The 27,893-nt window shown below is 43.5% G+C and overlaps 1 protein-coding gene across 1 annotated transcript; it reads right to left on the reverse strand.

The window, feature by feature from the left end:
• Positions 1-2,409: 2,409 nt before the first annotated feature.
• GET4 (guided entry of tail-anchored proteins factor 4) lies at positions 2,410-27,893 on the reverse strand. The gene is made up of 9 exons (XM_034784201.1): positions 27,633-27,893; positions 15,764-15,842; positions 15,075-15,156; positions 13,914-14,063; positions 11,631-11,769; positions 9,368-9,508; positions 9,210-9,285; positions 6,654-6,726; positions 2,410-3,780 (listed from the first exon to the last, which is right to left on the reverse strand). The coding sequence occupies exons 1-9, from the start codon at positions 27,788-27,790 to the stop codon at positions 3,692-3,694; spliced, it is 987 nt and encodes a 328-aa protein (XP_034640092.1). The 5' UTR covers positions 27,791-27,893; the 3' UTR covers positions 2,410-3,691.

Consider the following 27,893-nt stretch of genomic DNA (forward strand, 5'->3'; position numbering starts at 1 on the left):
AAGAAGTGTGAGAATACTTACAAGGGGAGATAGATTCAATGTTTGTAATGGCTCAGCCATTCCCAGTTCTTATTCAAACCGGAGTTGATTGTGTCTAGTTTGCATATCAATTCTAGCTCAGCAGTCTCTCGTTGGAGTCTGTTTTTGAAGTTTTTCTGTTGTAATATAGCCACCCGCAGGTCTGTCACTGAATGACCAGACAGGTTAAAGTGTTCTCCCACTGGTTTTTGAGTATTATGATTCCTGAGGTCAGATTTGTGTCCATTAATTCTTTTGCGTAGAGACTGTCCGGTTTGGCCAATGTACATGGCAGAGGGGCATTGCTGGCACATGATGGCATATATCACATTGGTAGATGTGCAGGTGAACGAGCCCCTGATGGTATGGCTGATGTGATTAGGTCCTATGATGATGTCACTTGAATAGATATGTGGACAGAGTTGGCATCGGGGTTTGTTACAAGGATAGGTTCCTGGGTTAGTGGTTTTGTTCAGTGATGTGTGGTTGCTGGTGAGTATTTGCTTTAGGTTGGGGGGTTGTCTATAAGCGAAGACAGGTCTGTCTCCCAAGATCTGTGAGAGTAAAGGATCATCTTTCAGGATAGGTTGTAGATCTCTGATGATGCGCTGGAGAGGTTTTAGTTGGGGGCTGAAGGTGACAGCTAGTGGTGTTCTGTTATTTTCTTTGTTGGGCCTGTCTTGTAGGAGGTGACTTCTGGGTACTCGTCTGGCTCTGTCAATCTGTTTTTTCACTTCAGCAGGTGGGTATTGTAGTTTTAAGAATGCTTGATAGAGATCTTGCAGGTGCTTATCTCTATCCGAGGGATTGGAGCAAATGCGGTTATATCTTAGAACTTGGCTGTAGACAACGGATCGTGTGGTGTGTCCTGGATGGAAGCTGGAGGCATGTAGGTAAGTGTAGCGGTCAGTAGGTTTCCGGTATAGGGTGGTATTTATGTGACCATCGCTTATTAGCACAGTAGTGTCCAGGAAATGGACCGCTTGTGTGGATTGATCTAGGCTGAGGTTGATGGTGGGATGGAAATTATTGAAATCATGGTGAAATTCCTCAAGGGCTTCTTTTCCATGGGTCCAGATGATGAAGATGTCATCAATGTAGCGCAAGTAGAGTAGGGGCGTTAGGGGACGAGAGCTAAGGAAGCTTTGTTCTAAGTCAGCCATAAAAATGTTGGCATATTGTGGGGCCATGCGGGTACCCATAGCAGTGCCGCTGACTTGAAGGTATATATTGTCCCCAAATGTGAAATAGTTGTGGGTGAGGACAAAATCACAAAGTTCAGCCACCAGGTTAGCTGTGACATTATCAGGGATACTGTTCCTGATAGCTTGTAGTCCATCTTTGTGTGGAATATTGGTGTAGAGGGCTTCTACGTCCATAGTGGCCAGGATGGTGTTTGTGTGTTAGAGTGCAGATCCACCCCCTCTATTTTTGGTAAAGTTACCCGAGGTGTACTATCCAGAACTCTGGATTGTTCAGGATATGTTGAGGAGCTCCATCTCCAAGGCCTGGTCCACACTAACCCCCCACTTCGAACTAAAATACGCAACTTCAGCTACGTGAATAACTGAAGTCGAAGTATCTTAGTTCGAACTTACCACGGGTCCAGACGCAGCAGGCAGGCTCCCCCATCGACTCCGCGTACTCCTCTCGCGGAGCAGGAGTACTGGCGTCGACGGCGAGCACTTCTAGGATCGATCCCAGAAGATCGATTGCTTACCGCTGGACCCGGAGGTAAGCATAGACCTACCCCAAGAGGTGATGCACTGTCTGCAAAATAGGGGTATAGAGTGGGCTTCAGAGATAGTCTGCAAAAGGAGGCTACACAACACGTGTCCCTAGATCCGTCCACAGAGCCAACTACCTCGGACGGTCGTGGGCTGCATTTCTGAGCCAGCAAAAACTGGGACCTGAGAATATGGTTTGAAGCATTTTTCCCAGGTCACCCAGAATGCTTCTGTAAGGGAGACCTGTGTTATCATATAACTATGGATCTTCTCCTGATCCATGTTGTTCAGAGAAATACATTTAAGCTTCCAGCAAACAAAGGATTAAACAAACAGAAGGGAAATTGCCATTTAAGACCACCAAACAGGCAGGGTTGCTTTCCATTGCACCAACTCTAATCAAGGTAGGAGGGGGAAAACTTCCTATTGACTGCCTGACAGAGTTTGAGGAACTCTTGTCAGTCTGTACTTGTAGCAACCATATCCCAGAACTAGTTTTAACTAAGAGCTATTGACTTCTGGAGGTATGAAGCAAGTCAAAACTGCAGAAGTTATCCAAAGCCTAAGACGAGAACTGCATAATCAATGGTTATGTCAGGGGAAAATGCCTTAAAAATATGAGACTTCCAATTGTGAAACTGTCAAAAAGCAACAGTGCTGCAGATCCCAGTATAAAGTATTTATTTAATACTCAACAATTAACACAAAGTCCTCCTTTAAATTCTTTTTTTTTTTTACAGTAAATAAAAATGTATTATTCCCCCCCCCATGCATGATCACCGTGTATTAATCTAAGCCTTTTATTTTAGATGTGAAAAAATAAAGTGTTTCCCCGATTTCATCTTTTAATCATACAGCTATCACGTGGTGCACTGCATTGAAAGGAGACAAGAATTATTATGCCTAATGCACAGTTTGTGGTTACTATTTTTTACATAAAGTGTTAAATGAATCAACCACCCAATAAAAATAAATATTGTATCTTAAAGAACTGATAGTTTTGCAGTATTCCTTTTCTGTAAATAGACCTGTGTTTCAAAGATTTCCATGTGCTGCATATAGCAAAAAAAATGTAGTGGTTTTGTTTGGTTACTAAAACAAAACCTCAAATTGCCACCTTTACACACTATTACAGACCTAAACCTAAAAGACTCCATTCTAAATGAAAAAAACTATGTGTTGGAGGAGGTTTTTTAGCTGCTGAATATCTATGTATAAAACAAGGCTAAGAAATTTTGGTCTAATTAGCAGCCAATCATCTACATTCAAATGATCCATTCTTATCGGAGGAGAGGTGAGCAACTACTTATAAAGGAACATCTGTATAAGAGTGGTGTAATTTGGAGACTGATTTTAGATACACAGAATTGTTCTGGATTGTGCAAATTATACTAATTGCTGTGACAGGAATGAATTTCAGGGATGTGTGTGTGGTATTGAAGTTTCCTGAATGTGCACTTTTAATTACACCCTCTTTGGGTTGTCTTGAAATACTTTTGGCACTGGGTTTATAGATAAGCTATACAACTATTTACCCTGCCTTTCAAGACATTCCTTTGTGACAGCAAAGGTCAAGCATTTTTCATAATACACTAAAACAAAACTGATTTAAAAATTAAAGCAACAAACAAATGTTTATGCTTTATTTTGTATTATTGTGAAAAAGGGAATACTGCATTTGAAACTGTAGAAGACTATATATCTTAATCAAAGCCACCAGCCAGCATATTGGAAGTCTGATAACAATCATTCCAATCAGTTCTATTGGCTATTTCTTTTTACATAAATAATATGGACCAAACATCATAAAACATTTCAGCAACCTTCTTTAACAGAAAAGAGGAGCCCTTTTAGTTGTTGGGAAACAATTGCAGGACTCAAATTCTGAAACTGTCTTTTGAGTTATCAAATTGCCAAATTCATGCAGCTCCTAATGAAAAAAAAATTCAATCAAGTTCAATAGGACTGCTATCTTCTTGACCATCTTCTGCATCATCATCTTCCCCAGCTCCCATCAGACTGTTTAAAAGATTTCCTATAATTAAATACAGGATAGTTAAATTTTAATTTTGGAAAACTGGTGGAGTAAACTATTTTATTTTGAAGTTCATTACTGTAATGGAGTGGATAATTAAAAATATAAATATAGAAGTTAAAAGGATTCCTCAAAGTACAGCAGTTTCACAGTAGGATACATTGCAGGCCCCCTCTGTGTTTCTTATGTCGCTTTAACTTATTCAGATACTTACTGATATATGAAAAATTTTACTTCAGAATTAATTCTTTAAAAACAAGGCCAATTTTTAAAAACAGCACGTGAAAAACATTTGATCATCAATAAAAAGTGATTACAGAAGACCACAGTAATCATCTCAAAAACTGCATGCCAAAGCGAGCTAGAGAACTTTAAAATCGGAGCTAGAACGGACTAGAAAACTAGAGAGCTATAGTTGAATCAAATGTTGTTCTATAAAAAGACTGAGCACCTGAGTCTCCATTTACAAACAAAACAAATCAATATATTTTAAATAAAAAACCATATAAGCAGTGAAGTTATTTACATTAATTTTGAAAGCTACTTTTTCCAACTGAAACATTGACTAAATATTACTCCTGGGGGGATTCTGTGCCAAAAAATTATGCGCCAAAATTTAAAAATTCTGCAAATTTTATTTGTCAAAATAATGCAATATAATCACACCAGTTTCAATTGTTTTGGTAAGTGATTTAAACTACAATATAGAAAAAAGTCACAATAACTGTTCAGCATTTCCTAAACACATGAAAGTTAAGTTAGAAATACTTGGTAACTAATACCCTGCATTCCAGTTACAATCCTGGATTTTCATTTAAATTGCATTACAGAACACCACACAGGGGGGAAAAATAAGTAGAATATCATTTTAAATTGCTCAGACTTTCACACATGAAAGTCATACAGTTTTGTTCATCATTGTTCTGGACCTAGCTGCGTACTTTGGAAAGGGGTTTGGTTCTGATTGTCCTGACATTTTATTGACTGCTTGGTAAATGTTTTATTTGCCCTCAAAAGTCGTTTGTTTTTTTTAAATGGGTAAGTAAAAATCTAACCCCACTGTGCCACTTTGGCACAGGAAAAAAGTGAGAAAGCGCGTAGATCTTCCTAGCTGATTCCCTTACTGTCTTTACATCACTCCGGCAATGTAGGGTCCTTAAAACTTTTACAGGTTTTTAAGTTCCTGGGGGAATTGACTGAGAATGGGAACAGTTAACGAACAACAGAATAATTAACAACATTACTATGCAGACAGCTTGCTACATTTCTGCTTCAGAGAATAAGATCAACAGAAACATTAATTTTTTTTTTTTTTTTACACAAATTATTTTCTTTAACATAAAAACAAACAATTTTCAGTAACATGATACTAATATTTAATTAAGTGTTTTTTCAGTTCTCAAGAAGTTACATTTTACTAGGCAGGCAGGGTTCTACACTTCTGCCTCTCCTTCCTCCTGCATAACAAAAAGACCTACCCTCCTCCACCCCGCTCAAGCGGCAGTATCGAGACGGACAGTCTCTCTTACTTGTTGGCCAGCCCCAGTAGGCACACACATCGAGCCCCTCTCCCCCTGCAGTGGTTTGCGTCTCTGAAGCTGCTCCAGGCACGCTGGAAAAGAAGCGCTGCCTTGGCTGCAGAGGAAGAGATGCGTGTCCCCCCCCACAGATTTCTTTTCCATTTTTCTGCATGAGGGGCACAGAAATATGAGGGCCATAGGAATTCTGCACCCGCCCCCGCTGCGGGCACAGAACTCTGTCAGGAGTAAAATATGGAGAATTCTAACTTCAGTGGGATTTGAGGACAATCAGCACTTTAGTGACCAGCCCCTAAAAAGACATCTGAGAAATTAAAAGGTTTTAGATATATCAGCTTGATTATTGACATGCTTTTTAGGTTCCAACTTTTACTGAAGTTGACTCCGTTAACCCTGGAAAAGTTGCTGAAAGCATTGAATGGCAGGACAGATGTACATTGTAACATCTGCCTTAAATACAGGAATGAGTCTTGGGAAACAAAATTGTGGTTTATAACATAGCATTCGCATGTCCTCCATCTCACTCTCAGATTCAAACTTCTGAAAGCCTGTTTACATACTGGCTCAATTACAATAGTGATATTTTTACTAAAGTTTGGGTACCAGATAAAGGAATTAAACAGATATTTATTATAAGCCAAAAAAAGTTTCTGAGGAAGAACTTATTTCTTTATGGGAAAATATTGTAGTCAATGATTTTTTAAATATAATGTGACTCAATTTGTTCCGTTGTGATTTAAAAAACACAAAACAAAACGTGAATAGTACTTAGTAACTGATGTTTTGATTTCTTCTTCCAATAAGACTTTTGTAGAAAAAACTATATTAATATTGTTTCCTCATGCAGAAATAAACATTTACTACACAAACACTACTTACTTTGAAAAATATTAGACTTCTAAGGACCTAGTTCCGCAAATACTTCCAGACGTACTCAACTTTAAGAAATGAATATTCCCATTGAAATTAACGGGAATACTCTTATGCTTCCAGTGAAGCCAATGCATAAATTTCAGCAGGAGGGTTTACTTTGCAATTTACTATTTAATCTCAGATTTAATATTTATAGGGATATTATACCATTTCTTCCCTTTTTTAACCGAAGTGAGGATTTTACAAAATTCATATCCATTACATTCCACGTGTAATTGATTCATTTTATATTGGTGACTAATTTTATCTGTGTTTACTTGTATCATAAAGACACTATACATAAATTAAAATTAATTTAATAAATTAGGCCAAATATAATGGGCGAGTAACAGTCCATAAACTGGTACTATTTCCAAAAAGATTAGAGGTTGTAGCCATAGACATTTCATTGTTATAAATTACCTAGTAATCCTCCGTAGGATGACGTCTGCTTGGGTGGAACTCCAAAGAAGAGCTGTCCTATTCTATCTAGGTACTGAAATGACGCACAAAACAGATGTTAATTGTTTATACATGTCGAAGTATCTAAGATAAGAAAAGTCAAACCCTATAATTTTCTAGCACAGGGTGGGCAAACTTTTTGGCACATCTGGGTACGGAAATTGTATGGCGGGCCATGAATGCTCACGAATTTGGGGGTTGGGATGTAGGAGGGGTTGAGGGCTCCGGCGGGGGGGTGCGGGCTCTGTGGTGGGTCCAGAAATGAGGAGTTCAATGTGCGGGAGGGGGCTCCGGGCCTGGGCAGACGGTTGGGGTGGGGGCTCTGGCTAGCAGTGCAGGCTTGGGGGTAGGGCTGAGGATTAGGGGTTGGGGTGCAGGAGGGTGCTCCGAGCTGGGATCAAGGAGTTTGAAGGACAGGAGGGGGATATGTGCTGGGGGTTGGGGCGCGGGAGGAGGGCAGGGGTGCAGGCTCCGGGTGGTGCTTACCTCAAGCAGCTCCCAGAAGCAGAAGCATGCCCTCACCTCCAGCTCCTACGCGGAGGCGCAGCCAGGCAGCTCTGCACACTGTCCCGTCCGCAGACGCCGCCCCTGCAGTTCCCATTGGCTGTGGATCCTGGCCAACGGGAGTTGCGGGGGCGGCACTTGGAGCAAGGACAGTGTACCAAGCACCTTGGCTGCCCCTACATATAGGAGCCAGAGGGGGGTCATGCCACTGCTTCTGAGAGCTGTGTGGAGCCATGGTACGCAAGGAGGGGGGCAAGACCCCGACCCCGCTCCCCAACTGGAGCGTCGGAGCAGGGCAAGCCCCGGACCCTGCTCCCTAGCAGGAGCTCGAGGGCTGGATTAAAATGTCTGAAGCAGAGCCGTAACAAGGGCGACACGAGCGAGGCACTTGCCTCAGGCACACAAAGCTGGGGGGGGGGGGGGCCCCCGGGGGGCAAACAGTGAGAGAGGGGGGGGGGGGTGAGTGTGCTGCTGGGGGTGCTGGAAAGGGGGGCTCCATTTTTTTTTTATTAATGGAGATATCCCATCTCCTAGAACTGGAAGGGACCTTGAAAGGTCATCAAGTCCAGCCCCCTGCCTTCACTAGCAGGACCAAGTACTGATTTTGCCCCAGATCCCCAACTGGTCCCCTCAAGGACTGAACTCACAACCCTGGGTTTAGCAGGCCAATGCTCAAACCACTGAGCTATCCCTCCCCTCCTCCCCCAGAGCTTGCTACTGCCGGCAGGGAAAGGGCTGGGGGGAGTCCTCCTCTCTGGCCCCTGTCCCGGAGCACCCTGCTTGCACCCCAAACTCATCCCCAGGCCTGCCCCACCCCAGAGCCCACACCCCCAGTCAGAGCTTTCACCCCCCCACTGCACCCTCAACCCTCTGCCCGAGCCCTGAGCCCCTCCAGCACCCCAAAGACCTTATCCTCAGTTCCAGCCAGAGCCCTCATCTCCCACACCCCAATCCTCTGCCCCAGCACTGAGCCCCTCCCACACCCCAAACCTCCCATTCCCAGCCCCAGACAGAGCCCTCACCCCTACTCTCGCCCTGAGCCCCTCCCACACTCCAAACCCCTCATCTGCAGCCACAACCCACAGCCCTCACCCCTGCACCCTTCCCATCCCCAAACTCCCTCCCAGAGCCTGCACCCCAATCCCCTGCCCCAGCCTAAGGCCTGCACCCCAGACCTCCTCCCTCACCCAAACTCCCTCCCAGAGCCTTGGGCGGAGATGGGGGGATGGAGTTTGGGTGGGGAATGTTCTGGGCACCACCAAAATTTCTATAAACCTGTCACCCCTGATCCTGCCCTGCAAACCTGAACTCCCAGCATTCTCAGGACACATGCTGATCCCTAGTGGCCACTGCTGATATCCAGCACCTCCCTCCTCTCTTAACCTGTGAGTCCCTCTCTGGATTGGAACTGGACTGGAACCAAAGACCATCTTGGAAGCAACATTACCAGCCCAAGCAGTCAAAAATCATGAGTTGACCCCCCAAAATCACAGGCTCTACCACCGCCCCTTCATTCATTCTTCAGCGGCAGGCCCTTCCCTCCGAGAGGGACTGAGGGACCCGCCGCCGAATTGCCGCTGAAGAGCCAGCCCTGGGGGAGGGCGCAATTTTATATTCTTGCCTCGGGCGCAAAAATATCTAGTTACGGCTCTGGTCTGAAGGGCCGGATGCGGCCCCCAGGCCTTAGTTTGCCCACCCCTGTTCTAGCAACACAACTTCTCTCTCCAATTTGCAGAGAAACAAATGTTTTTGAAAAAAATAATTAAGACAGTGTGCTTTATATTAAAGAATTACCATAACTGCATTCTCAAAAGGCAATTGTCTAAACCTCAGATTGTTCCACTGACAAACACTTCGCACAGTATCAATCCCATCTGATAAAAACGTGACAAAAAGAGTCATCTGTTGCATTTTATTAGGCTACACAATATAGCACGTGTGTATATTATGTTGAAAAGGCATTATTTAATCAATTCTACTGGGCTGTGTTACAACTAACTACTGATAACTCACCTCATTATACATAGGATCTCTTTTCAGTGAAGGTTGATACTGTTCACACAATACTGTAAATACTGTTAGTTTTCCTCTAGAAAGGAAACAAAGCACAAAATGTAATCTTAGCACAAAATGAAAAAGTTAATTAAAAACAAAGTAAGAAGAAGTCATACCCATCAACAGCCAGTAACAGAAACCAGATGAAATTTAGCAATGGTTGTACAAATGGAGGCCCCTTTTCTATTGAAGGATGTTTCTGTGTATATGTTGTAAAAACCACTGATGCACTGGTCTTATTTTTTAAGCAGAGAAATCTGAAAGAGGAAGCAGTAAAATAGATGTTAAAAATGGTATTTGGGAGCTCCCAAGAATTTCTTTTAAACCAAGAAAAAAAAAGTCTAATGTTCACTCTGATCTACAATAACTTTAACTTAAAAAGCCACATCAGGTTCAATAGATCAGTTAATAACAGAAGCTCTATTAACTGAAAATGAAGAGCTCTAGCAACTGCTTAAAACCAGCCAAGGAGAAAATTGTTAAACGACTTTAAAGAACACCAGAAGCATTTGCAAATTAATAAGAATCCTACTGTTAGCTTAGATAGTAATAGTGAATGAGAAAGTTAATCTAAAGGAAGGCATGATTCTATCCAACTTTATTCAAGCTCTATCAGAAGCACGTGAAAAATTGTAATGCTGCTACTTTTTAATGTATAATTCAGGTTAACTGGAGCTGTCCTTACTGTGGCCAAAAGTTGATCCCGTGGAAATAAATTTTCATTTCAGCGCATACCTCATTTTTCCTGATATCCAAAATAATCACCCCCTTCTTTTGGTGTGCATCTGTTAATCTTGAATGACAAAACAAACTTCTCTTCTACTCTTGGTACTGATTCAGTGCTAGTACATCAAACGAATTCTGTCCATATTGAGTCTAAATGTCTGCAAGTCCTATCTTAAGTAAATACAGGCAGATTCTCAAACAGAATTTGTCACTAGTTAATGAACTTATTGATGACCAAGATCATCTGATTCTTGAATAATGGTAAGTTATTTCTAGTTATAGTTTTTGCAAGACCCACACACTTACTGGGAACTTTGTGCTCAGGTGGTAAATGCTAGTAAGTACTGAGAGCGCTGTAATGAGAGACTTCATTTTCAGTTCTGTATTAGCCTCTGTACCTGAACCATTAGACTTTGTGGGTTTTTATTATTATTATTCACTGCTGAAGTTACAACATCAATTTTGCACAGGATTATAGCTTGTGATAAATCCACATATGTCGTAAGATTTATTCTAGCTATACATTTAGGTCAGTAAAAGATTTAGTTGCGTAAATACTGCTTGGCATAATATACCTTTATAAATGCTTTTGAACATATGTAATTACCCTGCCTGTACTGGAAACCCATAAAGGAACTGCTCCAGTTTACAGGTTGGAGAATGTTACAGTAAAAGCAGAAAGACTAGGTTTGAGAAGTGTTTCAGCATGACAAAAGCAACTACTGTTCCAACCTGTCCAACCTGCCATATAAGAGGCTTATTATAATAAAAAAAAAAAGTTAGAGGCGACAGATGAAAGGGAAGCCATTTTCGCTGGCAGTTAGGCAAGCAGCCTGGGAACTGCTCATCTTCAGAGCGTGTTAGTTAAAACGGAGTTAAAACGAACACCGTCCAGGCTAGTAAATCAAAATATTTGACTATCAGTTTGCAAACCTGCATAATTATATATGTTTTATAGAGGGAAGGAATAAATACTTTAATGATCTTAGGAAACTGGCAGTAACTCCACTCATTGAAGTACCCTATACTGCCATTGAATGTGCTTGATGAAACAAAAGTAGTAGTTCTTAGATGGCCAGCTCCCAGGCAGGGATCACATCAGGCTTTTGTGTTTGCACACAGCCCAATACAATGATCTGGGCCTCTTGGCACCACTATCACATGAATAATAATGACAAGGACATATTTCAACATCAGGCTTTCAGGGGGTATTATGAAGAGAAGAAAGGGATCTTACAAATGATTACAAATTCATTTTTAACATAAGGGCACTAATATAACCTCTTAAAAGGAGAACTTTTACTTTAATGATGAGGATGCTACTCTCAGATTCAGATGGATTAGTTTAGTTCTCCCAGTAGTTAGTGTGCTTTCACACCTTCACGGTCAAATTTTTTTTCCACACACACAAATATACAAATTGTGGGAGTGGGTCACATACAATCTTTGAATCAATATACAAAGTTTTTCCATCTCACTAACTACACAAGACTAAAAAACTTTATTCACTTTTACAATTTCTTTTGCAAAAAAGATATATTTAACTCATAGTTACCCTACTTAGCTTGAGGCCAGAACACCAGAATGCAAATAGTTTAATCCAACACTTTGCACAGCAAACACTTTTATAACAAATAAATGTTGAACACCTACTGTAAGACTGCCTGAGCTACAAACATGTCCACCTCACTGCGATATCCCCTGGATGATGAATATTCTACTAGCATATTAGCACATCCTTCGCCATCTGTGGAGTGCAAGAAGTGATACCGAGATTCACAATAGTTTTGCTCTACAGAAGAAAGACAAAAAGAAAACAGCTGTTAAGAAATCAGTTTGTTATGCTTAATTCAAGAACATTTGGTAGGTTTGTTCCTTTTCCAAACAGAAGTGTCATGGGGGCTGTTATGTAAACATGGGTATATACAACAAATACAAGGAAATGGCCATTTGTCTTTTCAAATAAATTGTAAGTACATTTTGAATTAGTAATATTTAAAAACTGTTTGTATTCAGACATTGCTTCCCCTGTCTAAATTGGTCTTACTCCTCAAATACACCAAATTACAATCTTGACTATCAGCATATTAAATATATTATTACCAGTAGTGAGATGATGGGGCAAGAAGTTTCACCTTAAACTCCAATGCCATTACCTTGAATCATGTGGAGAAGAGGTTTCACCTAATTTTAGTCTGACCCACTCCCACTATCAAACTTAAGTTATTTCTTACTGTAGCAAAAGTTAATAGGAAATAAAAAGATTTTACCAGAACTTCATTTCAGGCAAAGCTGCATTCTAGCCAATGGCCAGGGCACATCAAAGTCATGATATTAATTATATTTTGAACCTGAAAGTCCCATTTTAATAATCCAGCCTTCTTCAAAAATAGACACGAGAACGAATGGATATAAACTGGCTGTGGGGAAGTTTAGGCTTGAAATTAGACGAAGGTTTCTGACCGTCAGAGGGGTGAAATATTGGAACAGCCTTCCAAGGGAAACGGTGGGGGCGAAGGACTTGTCTGGTTTTAAGATTAAGCTAGATAAGTTTATGGAGGGAATGGTTTAATGGAAAAACATGATTTTAGTCAAAGGAATACCGTGCCATGGCAGGTAAATAGTATAATGGCTAACAAGGGTCAGGCTGGAGACTCTTGCCTACATGCTCGGGGTTTTACTGATCGCCATATTTGGGGGGTCGGGAAGGAATTTTCCTCCAGGGTAGATTGGCAGAGGCCCTGGAGGTTTTTCGCCTTCCTCCGCAGCATGGGGCAGGTATCACTAGCAGGAGGATTCTCTGCAAATTGAAGTCTCTAAGCCACAGGATTTGGGGACTTCAACAACAGAGTCAAGGGAAAGGGTAGGGACGGCTTTGTGGCCTGCATCATGCAGGGGGTCAGACCAGATGATCATAATGGTCCCTTCTGACCTTAAAGTCTATGAGTCTATGAAATTAAAGTCTCAAAAGATATGACCTAAGAGAACACCTGTGGATGGATAGCAAGTCATCTGCTCTAGTCTGAGCACACTCCATTTTAAGTACATGCTGTTTCCTTTGCCCATCACGTCCAAACTCCTGTTGGAGCTTCATTGAGAAACCAACACTAATGCTTCAGAAATATTCTCACTCGGTAGCTGACAACAGCAGTACCCATCAAATGCCAACCAATAACTCACACAATTACATCACTGAGAAACAGCACATCAAACAAAGGCAGTCTGAACTTTCAACCAAGGAGTAAAGTTTACTATTTTTGACTAACATCCAGACTTCAGAGCCGCAGAAGAGCAGGTCTAATTTTGTTTGGTTAGAAAGTTCACTTAGTATATTGGTATTGGTAGAGACCCATGGGACATCAGAGAAAGTGACTTTTTGTTCAATTATTCTCAAACTAACGTTCGTATGTACTGTATATAACACACCTTAAATTTATGCATCATCTATGATTAAAGTAAGAGTTTTATGCACCTCTCTCATCACATTTTACATTTGATTTCACGCATAATGAAACCACAATAAATTCAAGAAAAGGGCTCTGAAATTGGTTATGTTAAGTAAGTCTGATGGTCAGAGTTCAATTTCATGTAGACACCAAGTCAAAAACCTAAAGACCACTGGGAAGTGTTGCCATGTGCTGAAACTGTCTGTGGCTAGTTTATCCAGGATTAAAAAAAAAAAAGAAAAGCAGACACTGAAATAACTTATAATCGATGGTATCTTAAACTCTATTGTGACTAGCCTGGGTTTACGTGGAAGCCTCAGGTTTATCAAGCAAAATTTTAACTTACACAATATGAAAAGAACAAACCCAATCTATACACATTTATATTTCATTTTTTCACCCTTAAGAAAATTTAGTTATTGATATAATTATCTTAAAAGATTGTAGAAATCTCAGTGTTACAAAAATGAGCAAAATCAATTGTTCCTACCTTTCCACAATGTGATGGCTAATAACTGATGTAGTTTCGGATGACCGAGTTTCCCTGATCCACCACTGGACCATTTCAGTGCTCTGGACACAAAAGCTACTCTTTCAGGAGAATTTGGATCCATCAAACTAAACACTTTAGCCAAGTTTTCTAGAAGCAATACAAATATGCAGTTAACATTACCAGAAGCATAGCAAAGTTTCTCCCGTTATCAATAAACCTTTGTAGAAACATCTTGAAAGATTAGTTGTTCTTCTTAAATGAGTGACTGAACAATGTACTTCCATGTGTAAAAGTCAATCTTAGCTCTGTAAATCAGTAACTTCCAATTGACCTCTCCGCTGCAGTGCCAGAAATCATACCCTGCCTAGTAACTGGCACTAGGTAGGAACAGCTTCCCATGTCCCATGGCTTAGATGTTCCTTTGCTGTCAGGGAGTTCCAGTGAAGAGACAAGGCTTCAGTTAGGAAGGTGCACTCCAGTCATAAGAAGTGTCAGGGATGGGAGCCTGTAATTAGGAGCAGGGCTGTCGGAGGACCGTGGAGTGAAATGCCAGACTGGACCTATGGAAACCAAGTGCATTCCCTATCCCATTCTCCAGTTGGTCAGCAGGCCCCTAGAACAGCAGGTGATGTGGAAGGGACTCTTCATGTGATTTCCAGCTGGGCAGCTCAGAAGAAGGGCTTTATGAACTGCACGCTTACCGAATCAGACAGTCCGACAAGCAAAGATTCTTTGACAAAATGGCCGACCCACGGGCAATGCACACACCACCACACTGACTGGATAGGAAGCCACTGTCCATCAAAGCGGCGGAGAGGTCAATTACTGTGCAGACAATACTTGTCGCTCCTGTGCTGGGGAGAGGACAATGCCAAAAATCATGCTCCACCTACAAAACATAGTGATGTTTGCTCAAAGTATGTCCGTATGCTTAGAGCCACATCAATTACTGAGAATCCATTATTTTTCCAGCAATTTTGTCTGTGTGTCACTTCTGGAACTAAATTAACCCCTTAGCAAAACAGGAGCCCACAACTCATGGCACAATGACAGGGATTGACCGTTTAGGAGAACATTACATTTCTGATAACACAAATTTCTCTGACGTGCAAATACACTTGAAACTCTGTCAAACTAAATACAATGAGATAATCTCACCTAGTAATTCATCTGTTACTTTTGCGTCCGATTTCTCTAAGGACTCTAAAACCAGCATGGACAGATCAGCAGCACTGTTTTGCTACAAAATGTGCACAAAAACAAGAAATGTATTGTTAGTGCTGAAGCTATCATTAGTTGCTAGAAAAAGATCAAGAAAATGCTTAAAGCGTTTTGTGAAAAGCAGACAAATTTTCAGATGGAACAGGGACAATCAACCCTGTTCCACCCCACAAAAAGTAGTAGTAATGTAATAAAGTAAACCAAAAATCTGCATGAAAATACAGCACAACTGGCTTAGGCTGCAAATGCAGTGTGGACACATATGAATGTCAAAGTCTCTACAAGTGATGCAATTCATCTCTACACAGAAAAGACACAGGACTCGTGCACTGGGAAAAGACTACATAGCAACTTCCCACAATAAAGACTTGTCTACGTGGGGACATTCAGGAAAGTTAAGACGAATTAACCAAATCTTTGAAGAAGGATTAAATGAACTAAGTAACATCACACAAGGGTTTAATGTGCTTTAACCTGTGTATTGCTTCATGATCTTAGTTGATTTGTCTTTTCTGATTGTCCGAGTGTAGACAAGCCCTAGACTACTTATTAGCCCAAAACTTTAACACTAATGAGTCACCATTTAACCCTCAAACAATTTGGAAAAAAATAAAAGGATTTCTTACTTGGCTGTGACTAAAGAACAACAGTGCCCCTGAATACATCAGTTCTCTTGCTTCTACGTGTTTGCCTTGGGACATATACCTGCAAATAAAAACAAAGCAAAGCAAAAAATTCTTGAGACAAAGTATCATTAAGTGACAGGTTTGCATATACTCAAAAATCACTTGAATTTGAAAGTAATTTAATACTACTTGAAGCACAAAGTGACAAAGATTTATTTTCAAAGATGTATGTTTGTATTGAAAATCAATGTACAGACAAGTGAAAGCTACAATGAAGCTGGTTGTATAGAAAGCATATAGTATATGACTGGACCTTATTATGAATATTAAAAAAATAATAATTTCCCTTTCTTGGTTCTCATCCAAAAGTTAGTCCCAAAAGGAGAACTGATCAAAAGTTATAAGCATATGAAAACAAGGAATTATACTAGAACTTTGGAACATCACGTTACCACTTTTGCCCTAACAACATTTTTAAATATAAAACTTAATATTCTTATTCTCTTGGAACTGTGGGACAGCATCCAAAAGTCTGGTATGATGCACAAAACACAAGTGAATAATAAATGCAAGTCTCCAGTCCTATTGCATCAGTTAATATATGGAAGTTTAAAGTGCTTTCAGTATAAATGCTATACAGCACTGTAACATACGGTTAAGCCATTACAAGACAAGGTTGCATATCACAAACATCATATCACATCATAAGAACGGCCATACTGGGTCAGACCAAAAGTCCATCTAGTCCAGTACAGGGAAACTCCGCTATAACGCGCCCCACGATAATGCGAATTCGGATATAGCGCGATCATAAGGTGGCTCCCGACGCCCCAAGCGCGCAAAAAAAAAAAAAAAACCACACACCCACAACACACCGGCCGGAGCACCACCAAAGCACAAAAAAAAAAAAAAGGAACGTGCCTTCCCCACTGCCTCTTCCCCCTTGCCCCTGCTTCTCCTTTTGGCGGCAAGAGCCATTCTCCTCCCCAGCTGCTCCTCACTCTTCCTCTGCCCCTTGCACATCTCCCCTGCTCTCTGCTCAAGAGAAATTGACCGGCTTGAAACTGACCGGCTTTAAATGGTAAACTTTTCATAACCCCACTGTACCGCAACCCCACATTTATCGTGATCAAATTTTTTGGACCCCAATCATCGCGTTATAGCAGGGTTTCACTGTACCTTGTCTTCCGACAGTGGCCAGTGCTAGGTGCCCCAGAGGGAATGAACAGAACAGGTAATCATCAAGTGATCCATCTCCTGTCGCTCATTCCCAGCTTCTGAGACATCTCCACTCAATTCTTTCCCAGTCTCTCCTCACTCTCGTCTAGTCTCCCTAATTACCACTTTTGGCTTCTACACAAGAGGACATGGGAAGTGCAATCATCCTTTGTAGAGCCAAATTAGCTAAGCTTTGATAGTATCTACAAAGCTGACAGCAATCAGAAAGAGTTACCACACAATACACCTCTACCCCGATATAACGTGACCCGATATACACGAATTCGGATATAAAGCAGTAAAGCAGCGCTCCGGGGGGCGGGGCTGCACTCCAGTGGATCAAAGCAAGTTTGATATAATGCAGTTTCACCTACAATGCGATAAGATTTTTTGGGCTCCCGATGACAGCATTATATCGGGGTAGAGGTGTATTTCAAAGAATCTGAGCAGTCACTTTCACCCATTTACAAAGACAGCAAATACAGTCTTAGGCCTTGTTGACACTTGCAAGTTGGAGCGCATTAAATCAGCCCTGGGCGCCCTGACTCCTGAGGTGTCCACGCTGGCAAGGCACTTAGAGCACCTGGACCCCACAGCTGGAGTGCTCCTGGTAATCCACCTCCACAAGAAGCATAGAGCTTTCTGCCCCCGGGCTGACATGCCACGGTGTCAGTGTGGATGATGTGTTGCATTACTGCACTGTGATTAGCTTCCGGAAATGTCCCATAATCCCTTGAAGTCAAGTGGCCACTGTGGTCATTGTTGAACTTGGCTGAAGGCATACAGATATCCCCTTTCAAAGCTCTGTTTCTGACAGCCCGCAGGCTTATCTGCTCCAGGACACAAAGCAAACCAGTACTGTGGAATGCTCCTGCTGGGGTGGTGTGGGGGGGGGGGGGGGAAGAGGGGGGAGAGAGAGAGAGAGACGGGGGCTGATGTCGGGTTTCCCCCTTCCCCCGACCGCTGTCTGAACTTACAAGATAGCATGCTGACACACTGCCCCCCAAAACACACGCTCTCTCCCCCCACATACACACAACACACTCCCTACCCCCTCATTTGAAAAGCAGCTGCCAATCTAGTCGGATGCCCATGGAACAATGGGATTGAGAACCCTGCATCATATGACGCTGTGCCTGCCCCATTAGGCATTGCAAACCCTTTCCAAAACACACTGCAGCCACTTGCACACTGGGATAGCTACCACAATGCACTGCTCTCTATGGCCTTGCAAGAGCTGCTAATGCGGACATGCTCTACAATCACAAGGAGCACAGTGTGAACACACAGCAACGCTTTCCCTGCTGCTGTCTTCAAGGGCTGGTTTAACTCCCGGTGCTCTACATCCGCAAGAGTAGACATAGCCTTAGAAACTTCACACTTCAAAACCCCAATTGCTCAACAATTCAGCTTCTAGCTTCTTCATTTAAAAATGAATGTTAAAAACCTCAAAGTGAGAAAAAAAAACAACCATCCTTCATTCCAAAATTGCCATTATAAGGCCATGTGATTATTACCACACTGCTGTCATTACAATCTCCTGGACATAACATCCACCACTCTCTATAGCTAAAGGTTTTGTATAGTCTCAATTCTAAATTAAAAATGCAGTATCTCATACAGGTGGTAAAAGGATCTTCGAGAAATGAGAAATTATTTTTGTCGTCTTCTAATTCCCAAGTCTGTTTTGCCTCATGCTAGATTAGAATACTTGTCAACTGTGCAATCACCATTGAAGACACTAAGGATATTAGCCATTGTTTTAAGTAGTCTTGGGTGCTCAAAAGAACACTTGAGACAAGATTATCTTTTCTACGGGTACGTCTGCAGCGCCAGCAGTTACAGCGCCGCTCAGAGAGCGCTGAAGGGAAACCGCTGTTGTGTGTTCACACCATCAGCTGCCTACACAATAGCATGTTCATGCTTGCAGCGGTATTCTTGGCTGCTATCCCACAGAGTCTCTCCTCCTCTTCTGCTGCTAAGAGTTGTGGGAAGGCGGAGGGGGTCACAGGACATCCTGGGTCCTGTCCCAATGCCCCGTAATGCATTGCTTCGCATCCCAGCAATCCTTGTGCTTCGTCTGCATTTGGTGCCATCTTTCAACGGTTCGCGTACTGCACGCTCTGCCTCTTTGGTCTGCAGGAATGGATCCCATACTGTTGACCAATATGCTGCTCGCTCTCACTAACATGTCACGAGTGGCAGTGGAGTTATTCCTTAAACTACAAAGGCAAGAGGAGTTTGACATTGATCTCGCCACGCATAGCAGCTACGACACGAGATTGCTTGTGGCATTCACAGAGGTGCTGACCACAGTGGAATGCCGCCTCTGGGCTCGGGAAACAAGCACTGAGTGATGGGATCACAACGTCATGCACGTCTGGGAGGACAAGCAGCAGCTGCAGAACTTTTGGATGAAGAAAGCCATATTCATGGGATTGTGTGATGAGCTCGCCCCAGCCCCACGCTGTAAGGACACGAGAATGAGAGCTGCCCTGTCGCTGGAGAAGCACGTGGCGATTGCACTCTGAAAGCTAGCTACTCGAGACTGCTACCGATCGGTCGCTAACCAGTTCAGAGTGGGAAAGTCGACCGTTGGACACGTGTTGATGGACGTGTGCAGGGCCATTAATTGCATCCTGCTCCAAAAGACCGTGACTCTGGTAAACGTGTATGACATTGTGGATGGCTTTGCACAATTGGGCTTCCCTGACTGCGGAGGGGTGATAGATGGCATGCATATTCCAATTCCGGCACCAGACCACCTAGCCAGAGTACATTAATCAGAAAGGGTATTTCTCTATGGTTCTCCAGGCGCTTGTGGATCACTGTGGGCTTTTCACAGACATTAACGCAGGCTGGTCTGGAAAGGTGCATGACGCACACGTCTTTCAGAACGCTGGCCTGTTCAGGAAGCTGCAAGCAGGAACTTTCTTCCCAGACCAGATCACTGTAGGGGAAGTCAAAATGCCCATTGTGATCCTGGGAGACCCTGCCTACCCCTTAATGCCGTGGCTTATGAAGCCATACACGGAGAACCTTGACAGCAGCAAGGAGCAGTTCAACAACAGGGTGAGCAAATACAGAATGACTGTTGAGTGTGCTTTTGGCTGTTTAAAAGCCTGCTGACACTGCCTAGATGGGAGGATGGACCTGGCCCATGACAATATTCCTATGCTTATAGCAGTGTGCTGTATGCTCCATAATATTTGTGAAGGGAAGGGTGAAAGCTTCACTCAGGGCTCAGCACCTGAAGGCTGAATTTGAACAGTCAGAGACTAGGTCTATTAGAGGGGCGCAACACAGGGCCATAAGGATCAGGGATGCCTTAAGGCAGCAATTTGAAGCTGAAATCCACTAATATTTGTTGCTATGCTCGGGAGTGCAATGCTTGTAATGCTAGGAGGTGATTGGTGCACATAATGCAAGAAGGGGCCTTAACATAATTGTATGTTGCTTTGCAGGGTTCTGTTTGCTTTCAATTAATGGAATAAAGATTGCTTTCAAACCAAAACAATTCTTTTATTAAAAAACAACAACTGGAGGAGAGTGAGAAACAAAGAAAACACATCAGCACTGTGGGGGATAGGGGAAGGGAGGGTCCCAGGACAGTTAAAGATTTGTGTATGTCCAGGTATCATATGCAACCTTGTCCTTTGGAGTGCAGCGGGTACCATACTTCGGCAGGGCTAACCTGCAGAAGGACGGGTGTTGAGTGCAGTGGGTACTGGGAGTCCGCAGGGCTCAACTGTGACGGGGCAGGAGTGGAATGCCTGGAGCCAGTAGGTGATAATCGTGTATTGGTAGTGTCTGGGGGGGCGCATGGGAAAGAGTTATGTGACAGTGGCTGCAAGGGAGGGCAGCAGAGCTGCTCGGTTTGCAGTGGTAGTAGCACCTGCAGCGTGTCTGCTTGGTGTTCCACGACGTTTAAGAGCCGCTCCGTGGCTTCATTCTGGCATGCTGCGTTTTCCTTTCAGTCCCTCTTCTCGCTGTCCTGTCTCTCCTTTAATTCTTGGTTTTCGGCCGCGGAGCGCATCATGACATCCCGCAGAAAGTCCTCTTTAGTTCTTTGTGCCCTCTTCCTAATTCTATGCCAGCTGAACGGCTGTGCAAAGAGGGAGGCTGGGCTCCCAAGGTCATATCTGTGAAGCCAAAATGCAACATTTTACAGAAGCAGTGTGTTGCAAACAATAGAGACCACTGATTCAGTGATTTAAAACACAGACACTACTCACATACCTGTCACTAACTGGCTGACCCCAGGCAAGCACACATGAGTCACGAGCCCCCCAAAATGGTGAGTAACAGCAGAGGAAAAATCAGTGTTCCAGGATCATACTGTACACTGGGCACCCAGCACTGTAGGGGGGGCCTTATAATCATTACTGTCCCCACATTTTCCACAGGCTGTGTTCATTATGAAAGATATCTCACTGCTGACGGTGAGCAGGGAATCAAGGGAGGGTCTTCTCTAAGACTGCGGCTTCCACCCTGGCCCTTATGTGGCTCGCCTGTGTGCAGCAATGCCCCCCCAGTGAGGGCAGAGTAATGCAGGAAGGTGACCCTTAATGGGGCAAGAAACAAAGCAGCTCTGCCAAAGAACCTGTGGCAGCGGATTGCCCAGTATCTCCATGAGAGTTTCCTGGAGATCTCTGAGGCAGATTCCTGTGAAGTGAGGGAGTCAGTCAACACCGTGTTCTGCCGCTCAGATTAGGCATGTGGTGGTATGCGCATCATGCAGATACAACCCTCCTGCTTTCTGCAACCCTCCTGCCCCCAACAACTTGTTTCAGCGATTCCCCAAAATCAAATCCACTTACCAGGGGCTTCCTCTCCTGTTTGCGGTTCTCCAAGCTCCAACAGCTGTGACTGGCTAGACTCCTCCGGGGTAGAGAAGAGCTCCTGGCTGCATGCATCTCTAACCTCCGAGTAGGCCTCTGGGTCCTCCCCCCCCCCCCCCCACATCCTTGTCCAAGATTTCCTCCTCCTGGCTTGGTCCACTCTCGACTGGCACGCGAGCCACCGAAGTATCCACAGTGGCCTTCGCAGGGGAAGTGGGGTCGCATCTGAGTATTGCGTCCAGCTCTTTGTAGAACCGGCAGCTCGTGGGCGCAGCACCGGTTTGCCTCCCGCTCCTTGCGGTAGGCATTCCGCAGCTCTTTCACTTTGACCCTGCACTACAGTGTGTCCTGGTCATGGTCCCTTTTTGTCATGCATTGTGAAATCTGTCCATAGGTATCATAATGCCTACGGCTGGCGCACAGCTGGGACTGGACAGCCTCCTCTCCCCCAAATGCTGATGAGGTCCAGCAGCTCGGCATTGCTCCAAGTGGGGGATTGCCTGGTGCGTGGAGCAGGCATGGTCACCGGGAAAGATGTGCTGAGACCACTGCACACATCACCGAGCAAACAGGAAGGGGACTTTCAAAATTCCAAAGGAATTTAAGGGGTGGGGCTCACGGTTAGTCACCTGAGGGCAGGGCAGTGGAGTTGAAACCGATGACCAGAGAGGCGAAAACACGCATTGTGGGACACCTCCCGGAGGCCAATCACAGCGCTGTAATCGACCAGGGTGTCTACACTGGCACCGCGGCAACGTAGCCCCAGTGCAAAAAGCTGTACGCCTCTCGTTGGGGAGGTTTTATTACAGCGCTGCAACTCCACAGTTTCTGCACACTAAGGGCTTGGCTACACTTGCAAATTACAGTGCAATAAAGGAGCCCCAGGCACCCTAGCTCACTCCCGTCCACACTGGCAAGGCACATAGAGCGCTCTGACGTCGCGGCTACAGCACTGCTGGTACTCCACCTCGGCGAGAGGAATAACGTTTGCTGCGCCTTGGCTACAACACCCGGGCATCAGTGTGAATGAGATGTTGCGTTACTGCGCTCTGATTGGCCTGTGGAAACGTCCCATAATCCCCTTAAGTCAAGTGGCCACTCTTGTCGTTGTTTTGAACTCCTGTAGGAATGCGGAAATGCCCTTTCAAAGCTCCGTTTCTGACAGCCGGCATGCAAGCCATTACTGTGGAATGCTGTGTGTGAGAGAGAGGCGCAGGGGGAAAGAGGTCTGCTGCTGTCTGAACTTACAAGACAGCATACTGACAAGCTCTCAGCCCCCCAAAAACCCACTCTCCCCCCCCCATACACTCTGTCTCACTCCACCCCACTCCTCCCATTTTAAAAGCACATTGCAGTCACTTGCATGCTGGGATAGCTGCCCATAATGCACCATTCCCAATGCCGCTGCAAGTGCTGCAAATGTGGCCACGCCAGTGTGCTTGAAGCTGTCAGTGTGGACAGATTGCAGCGCTTTCCCTACGAAGGCTGGTTTAACTCAAAGCCCTCTACATCTGCAAGTGTAGCCATGCCCTAAGAGGCTTGGCAGTGTGTAACCTTCCAGAGTTACACTGCCGAAAGCTGCTTTACAGTGCAGAAACTTGCCCAATGTAGACAAGGCCAAAGTTGACCTTCCTGGATTCCCACTGATCTTTCAGCCAGACAAATAAAAGATCAAAAATCGTACCTTTTTGAGCTAAGGTTTTTTTTGCTCTCTCAGCTAAATTTCTGAGGCTGACACTGCTTAAATGTCAATACAATATATTAAAATTCTGGAAGTATGCTCCAGTGATTTCACTTTTATTTGATCATACTACGCGTTCCAAATTATTCTGGTCCTTGGCTTATTTATGCGTTTTTGTTTATTTGTTGTTGTTTTTTTAAACTAAAAGATCATCTTTAATCTGACTGCCGCTGTACAGACTTTTTGTGGACTCTACCGTATAGCAGGGATTGGTTTACCGAATGGATGAATAGGTTCATATGTGATGATTTTGCAATCCTGGCTATTTATGTTTTGAATAATGGCTGTTTGTTACAAGAGGTTTAAGAAATAGCAATCTCTTTTTTTTCCTTCTGTTTTATTTATATAAAAGTAACAATGTTCCCTCTGGCCAGACAGGACAAAAATACCTGTTTCCAATAAGAGTATCTCTGTTCCTCCTCCTACAAGCAAACTGCCTTCTAACACTACCTTCCTGCTAAGTGAACTCTAGAGACCCATTAATATTGATAGTTCAACAATACAAGGTTCTTTCTCAGTTCCTTGCTCCTATTTCACTGCCCCCAAAGTATTGCTTTTCAAGGTCACCGCCTGGGGAGTAAAAGACCAAAAATCAGGAAAACACCTATGACTAGGTGTGGAAAATATAATCGCTTAAGTTTGTAGCAATTTTATTTATTTAAAGCAGCATCTTACAAATCTATTTTAACTGTCATTAAAGCATACAACTATAAATGGAAGCTATTAGGAATCCTGTGTCTGCCAAAAGCTCAGTTAAATTCCTTCTTTTGAAGATAGGACACTAACAAAATAATGCCATTTTAAAATGAAAATTGTTTAAAAAAATAGTTGTGTTGACAGAACTAATATACTGCATTACGTTTATCAAGATATAAGCGGTGTGTATTTGCACAGTAATGTAGTGGAATTCTATGTGCAGGTTTATTCAGATATGAAATGAGCACATTACAAAAGCTAAGACAAATTTAGCCTTCAAATCTTTCAAAAACAGAATTGCTCACTTCATGATATTGTATAGTCACTCTCCAGATCATGACTGAAGTTATTAAGAAAGCAACACGGAAAATGAAGTAGCACTGTATCTGGCGTGTCAATTAATTAATTAAATTGATAATACTTCTTGTTCCTTATCTTTTTTAAGATTCCCCATTGTTATAGATTGCAGTGGAGTGGGAGCAGGGAAATGTAGCAATGGATCGAAACATTTCTGTAAATGAGACCTTGATGGCTTACTCAGATTAAACCAAGTGTCCTTGAGCACTAATAAAATGTAAGCCAATTTGACTACTACCTTGAAGTTAAACCTGGAAGTCTGACTTGAAATTTCCAAAGTCAGAAATCTAGATGTGCTTGATGGTTCAGCACCTACAATAATAATGAGACCCAAGTACGTACATTCATAGGAACATAGGAATTGCCATACTGGATTAGTGGCAGTGGCAAGTATCAGATGCTTCAGAGGAAGATGTAAAAACCCTGAAGCAGGGAGAAATGGATAATTTGTCTACCCTCATTAGGTCTCATCCTAATCTCTATTAGGGAATGGTTTGAACCATAAAGTTTAGTATCTCTTCCAAAATGTATTAGCACTAACTATAACAACTCTAGATATTCTTGTTATTCCTAAATGGTATCCCTTTCTGAATATTGATAAATTCTTGGCTTCAATGACTTCCTATGGCAAGGTCCACAGTTTAATTATGACTTGTTATGAGGAAGTATTTCCTTTTTATTATTTTTGAATTTACCACTTCTTTATTTCACTGAATGCCTCCTTGTTCTTGCGTTATGCCCGATCTACCCATTTTAAATTAATTCAGTGGGTTCAAGCCAGGATGCAAGTTACTGCATTTTAAATTACTATGAAAGAAAAGAGTGCTTGTTACAAGTTGTGTAAGAAAGAAAAACATTGTCACAATCTAAACTTTTCTGCAACAAAATTAAAGAGAGATTTCTGCTGACAAACTGTTTCAAAAGAAGTATTTGGAGATGTATTGTTACCCTTAAACATCTGAGTACTATTTAGTCTCTGTCACTCGGACAAATATTAAATGCAAAAGAGTGTTCAATAATAAAGTCTTACACAGTAGATGACAATTGAAGATTACAGCAGCCATGTACTCAAAGTAGTAATATCACAGTACAAATACTGTACCATGAAGCAGACCTGTTACATTGCTCATTAATAGGCAAGGCACAAATTGTGGAGTTGTGCAGTAATATCTGCCTTTTTTTAAATTTCCATGTTGACTAAACATGGTGAGAAATCAATGTATTTTAAAGAGTCTTCAAATCAAGTTCTGCTTGATAATCCGTCAATGACACTAGAATCAGGACATCCAAAAACCAGAATTACATCTGATCTGCAATTAAAAGCCGACCTGCCAAGCAACCCATTTGGAGACACACCCTCACTGGAGATTCATTTAAGACACATTTTAAATTATCTTAGTGTTAAAATGGGGGATTTCATTGTGTATTTTAATTAAACAATTGATCAAAGTTTGTTTTGTTTTTTTTAAATTCAAATTGTAATTTTATGACAGGTTTGAAGAAATTTGCACACTGTACTTTTACACACGAATGACACTTATAATTAAAAGGAAAACATTTTGGAGTAATAAGAGTTTACAGGTGCTAAGGATATACCTATGTTACCACCAGATGCTAACTTTTACCCAGCATGAGGTTTACTGCAGAACTACTAATTCAGTCACACCAATAATATTAACACCCTGTACTACTATTCTATCTTCCATCTGGGGATCTCAAAGTTCTTTAGCAAATGTTAATTAAGTCCTTTGGCAGCTTGTTTTAATATAGTTAACCTTTACATAACTCTGAACAGAAACTGCTCCTCATGAACTCACATTCTTTAATCCTTCTTAAAATGTAACCTCATCCTTTTGTTTAAGTTTAAACATCCCTAAAAAGGAATGAAAGCAGCTGAGAAGGTGGAAGGGGGATAATGTAACTAACCCATTTATGCATCTCAATAGAAAAGGTGCAACACTACCTTGATCATTACCTCTCTTTCCATTGGTTAGAGAAAGGAGACCCCTACCAACAGGACTGGCCTTAGGATGCCAAGATGCTGGAGCAAATTGGCATAACAGGGGGAGGGGGATAAGAAGAAATGAGTAAAGAATCTTTTTCTCCAATCCTGCTTGCTCCAAGGCAAGTCTATAAGCAGTGCCAAACAGCCAGAAAAGGAAAAGAGAATGAAAAACCAAGCTGCATCTGCTTTTGGGCCTAATTGTTGTTGAGATCACATGGGGCTCTCTAGAGTGTGATGACAGCCTAGCAAAGCAGTAGAGTACAAAAAGGAGAGAAGCTGAATAATGAGACCATTTATACAAGGGAGGCAAGGGGCCCACGATTAACAGGTCTGTGTGTGGACCTTCCACAAGAGGTCAAGCACCCATCAGCTGAGTGGTGGTGAAGAGCTAAGCCATGACCTGCCTCACCTCCCAGGCCAATCACTTCAGGGTGGAGAATGGCCCAGGATCATTAACAACAAGACCCCACCATCAATGGGTGGCCCCAACCCTGAGTAGGTTAGAGATCGGGGGCCAGTCTCCAGATTTGCTGGCCAGGGAGTCTCGGGGCACTATCACGCCAGCTTCCACCCTATGAACATCTAGGTAGCTTGGGGCGCCCCCCAAGCCAGACTCCAGCCCCCACTTCACTCCCCTCTCCCCCCAAGCCAGACTCCAACCTCCTTTCACTCCCCCCTCCCCCGCCAGCCAAGAGCCCCCTCCCCCCAAGCCAGACTCCAGCCCCCGCTTCCCTCCTCCCCGACCTCCCAAGGGGGAAGGACGAACTGGGGCGGTGGGTAGAGGGAAATATTCTAACCCCTCCCGCACCCACCTTCCCCTCCATTCCGCCTCCCCTATGCACTTCACGCTGCTCTTCACGGTGAGCACCTCCCCCCGCTAGCCCAATCAGCTGGCGAGTAGGAGAGACGGGCAGGCCGTGCGTCCAACAGCCTGGGCGGGGCGCGCGGGCAGCAGGTTAGTGTGCGGTCGGAAGGCTCTGGAACGGGCAGGGTTGCCGGGCCGGGCTGTACCTGAAGAAGAGGGTCCGATACATCTGGTGCGCCTCGTAGTATTCGCCCTTCTCCACGCTGGCGCGGAGCTTCCCCTCCACCCGCTGCACCCCGCCCCGGTTCCGCCCGCCGCCCTTCGCGGCCTCCTGCTCCGCCGCTGCCATCATCGCCGCCGCCATTGATGCGGGGGGGAGGGGGCGGAGAGAGAGACACGGGCCCGGCCCCGCAGCTGCCTGCTGCTCGCTACCCGGGCCGGCTTCCGTCAGCCCCGCCCACCAAGCA

This window comes from Trachemys scripta, chromosome 10 (genome assembly GCF_013100865.1).
Source record: "Trachemys scripta elegans isolate TJP31775 chromosome 10, CAS_Tse_1.0, whole genome shotgun sequence".
NCBI classification, from domain to species: domain Eukaryota; kingdom Metazoa; phylum Chordata; order Testudines; family Emydidae; genus Trachemys; species Trachemys scripta.

Excerpts from the sequence above, each read along its gene's own strand:
- GET4 (XM_034784201.1), bottom strand. The coding sequence starts at position 27,790 with ATGGCGGCGGCGATGATGGCAGCGGCGGAGCAGGAGGCCGCGAAGGGC. Across the intron at positions 9,509-11,630 it reads GTAGCTCAGGCAGTCTTACA|ATTTCTCTGCTTAAAAAATA; the intron begins GTAGGTGTTCAA and ends TTCCTCTTTCAG. Across the intron at positions 6,727-9,209 it reads GAGATCCTATGTATAATGAG|TACCTAGATAGAATAGGACA; the intron begins GTGAGTTATCAG and ends GCGTCATTTCAG.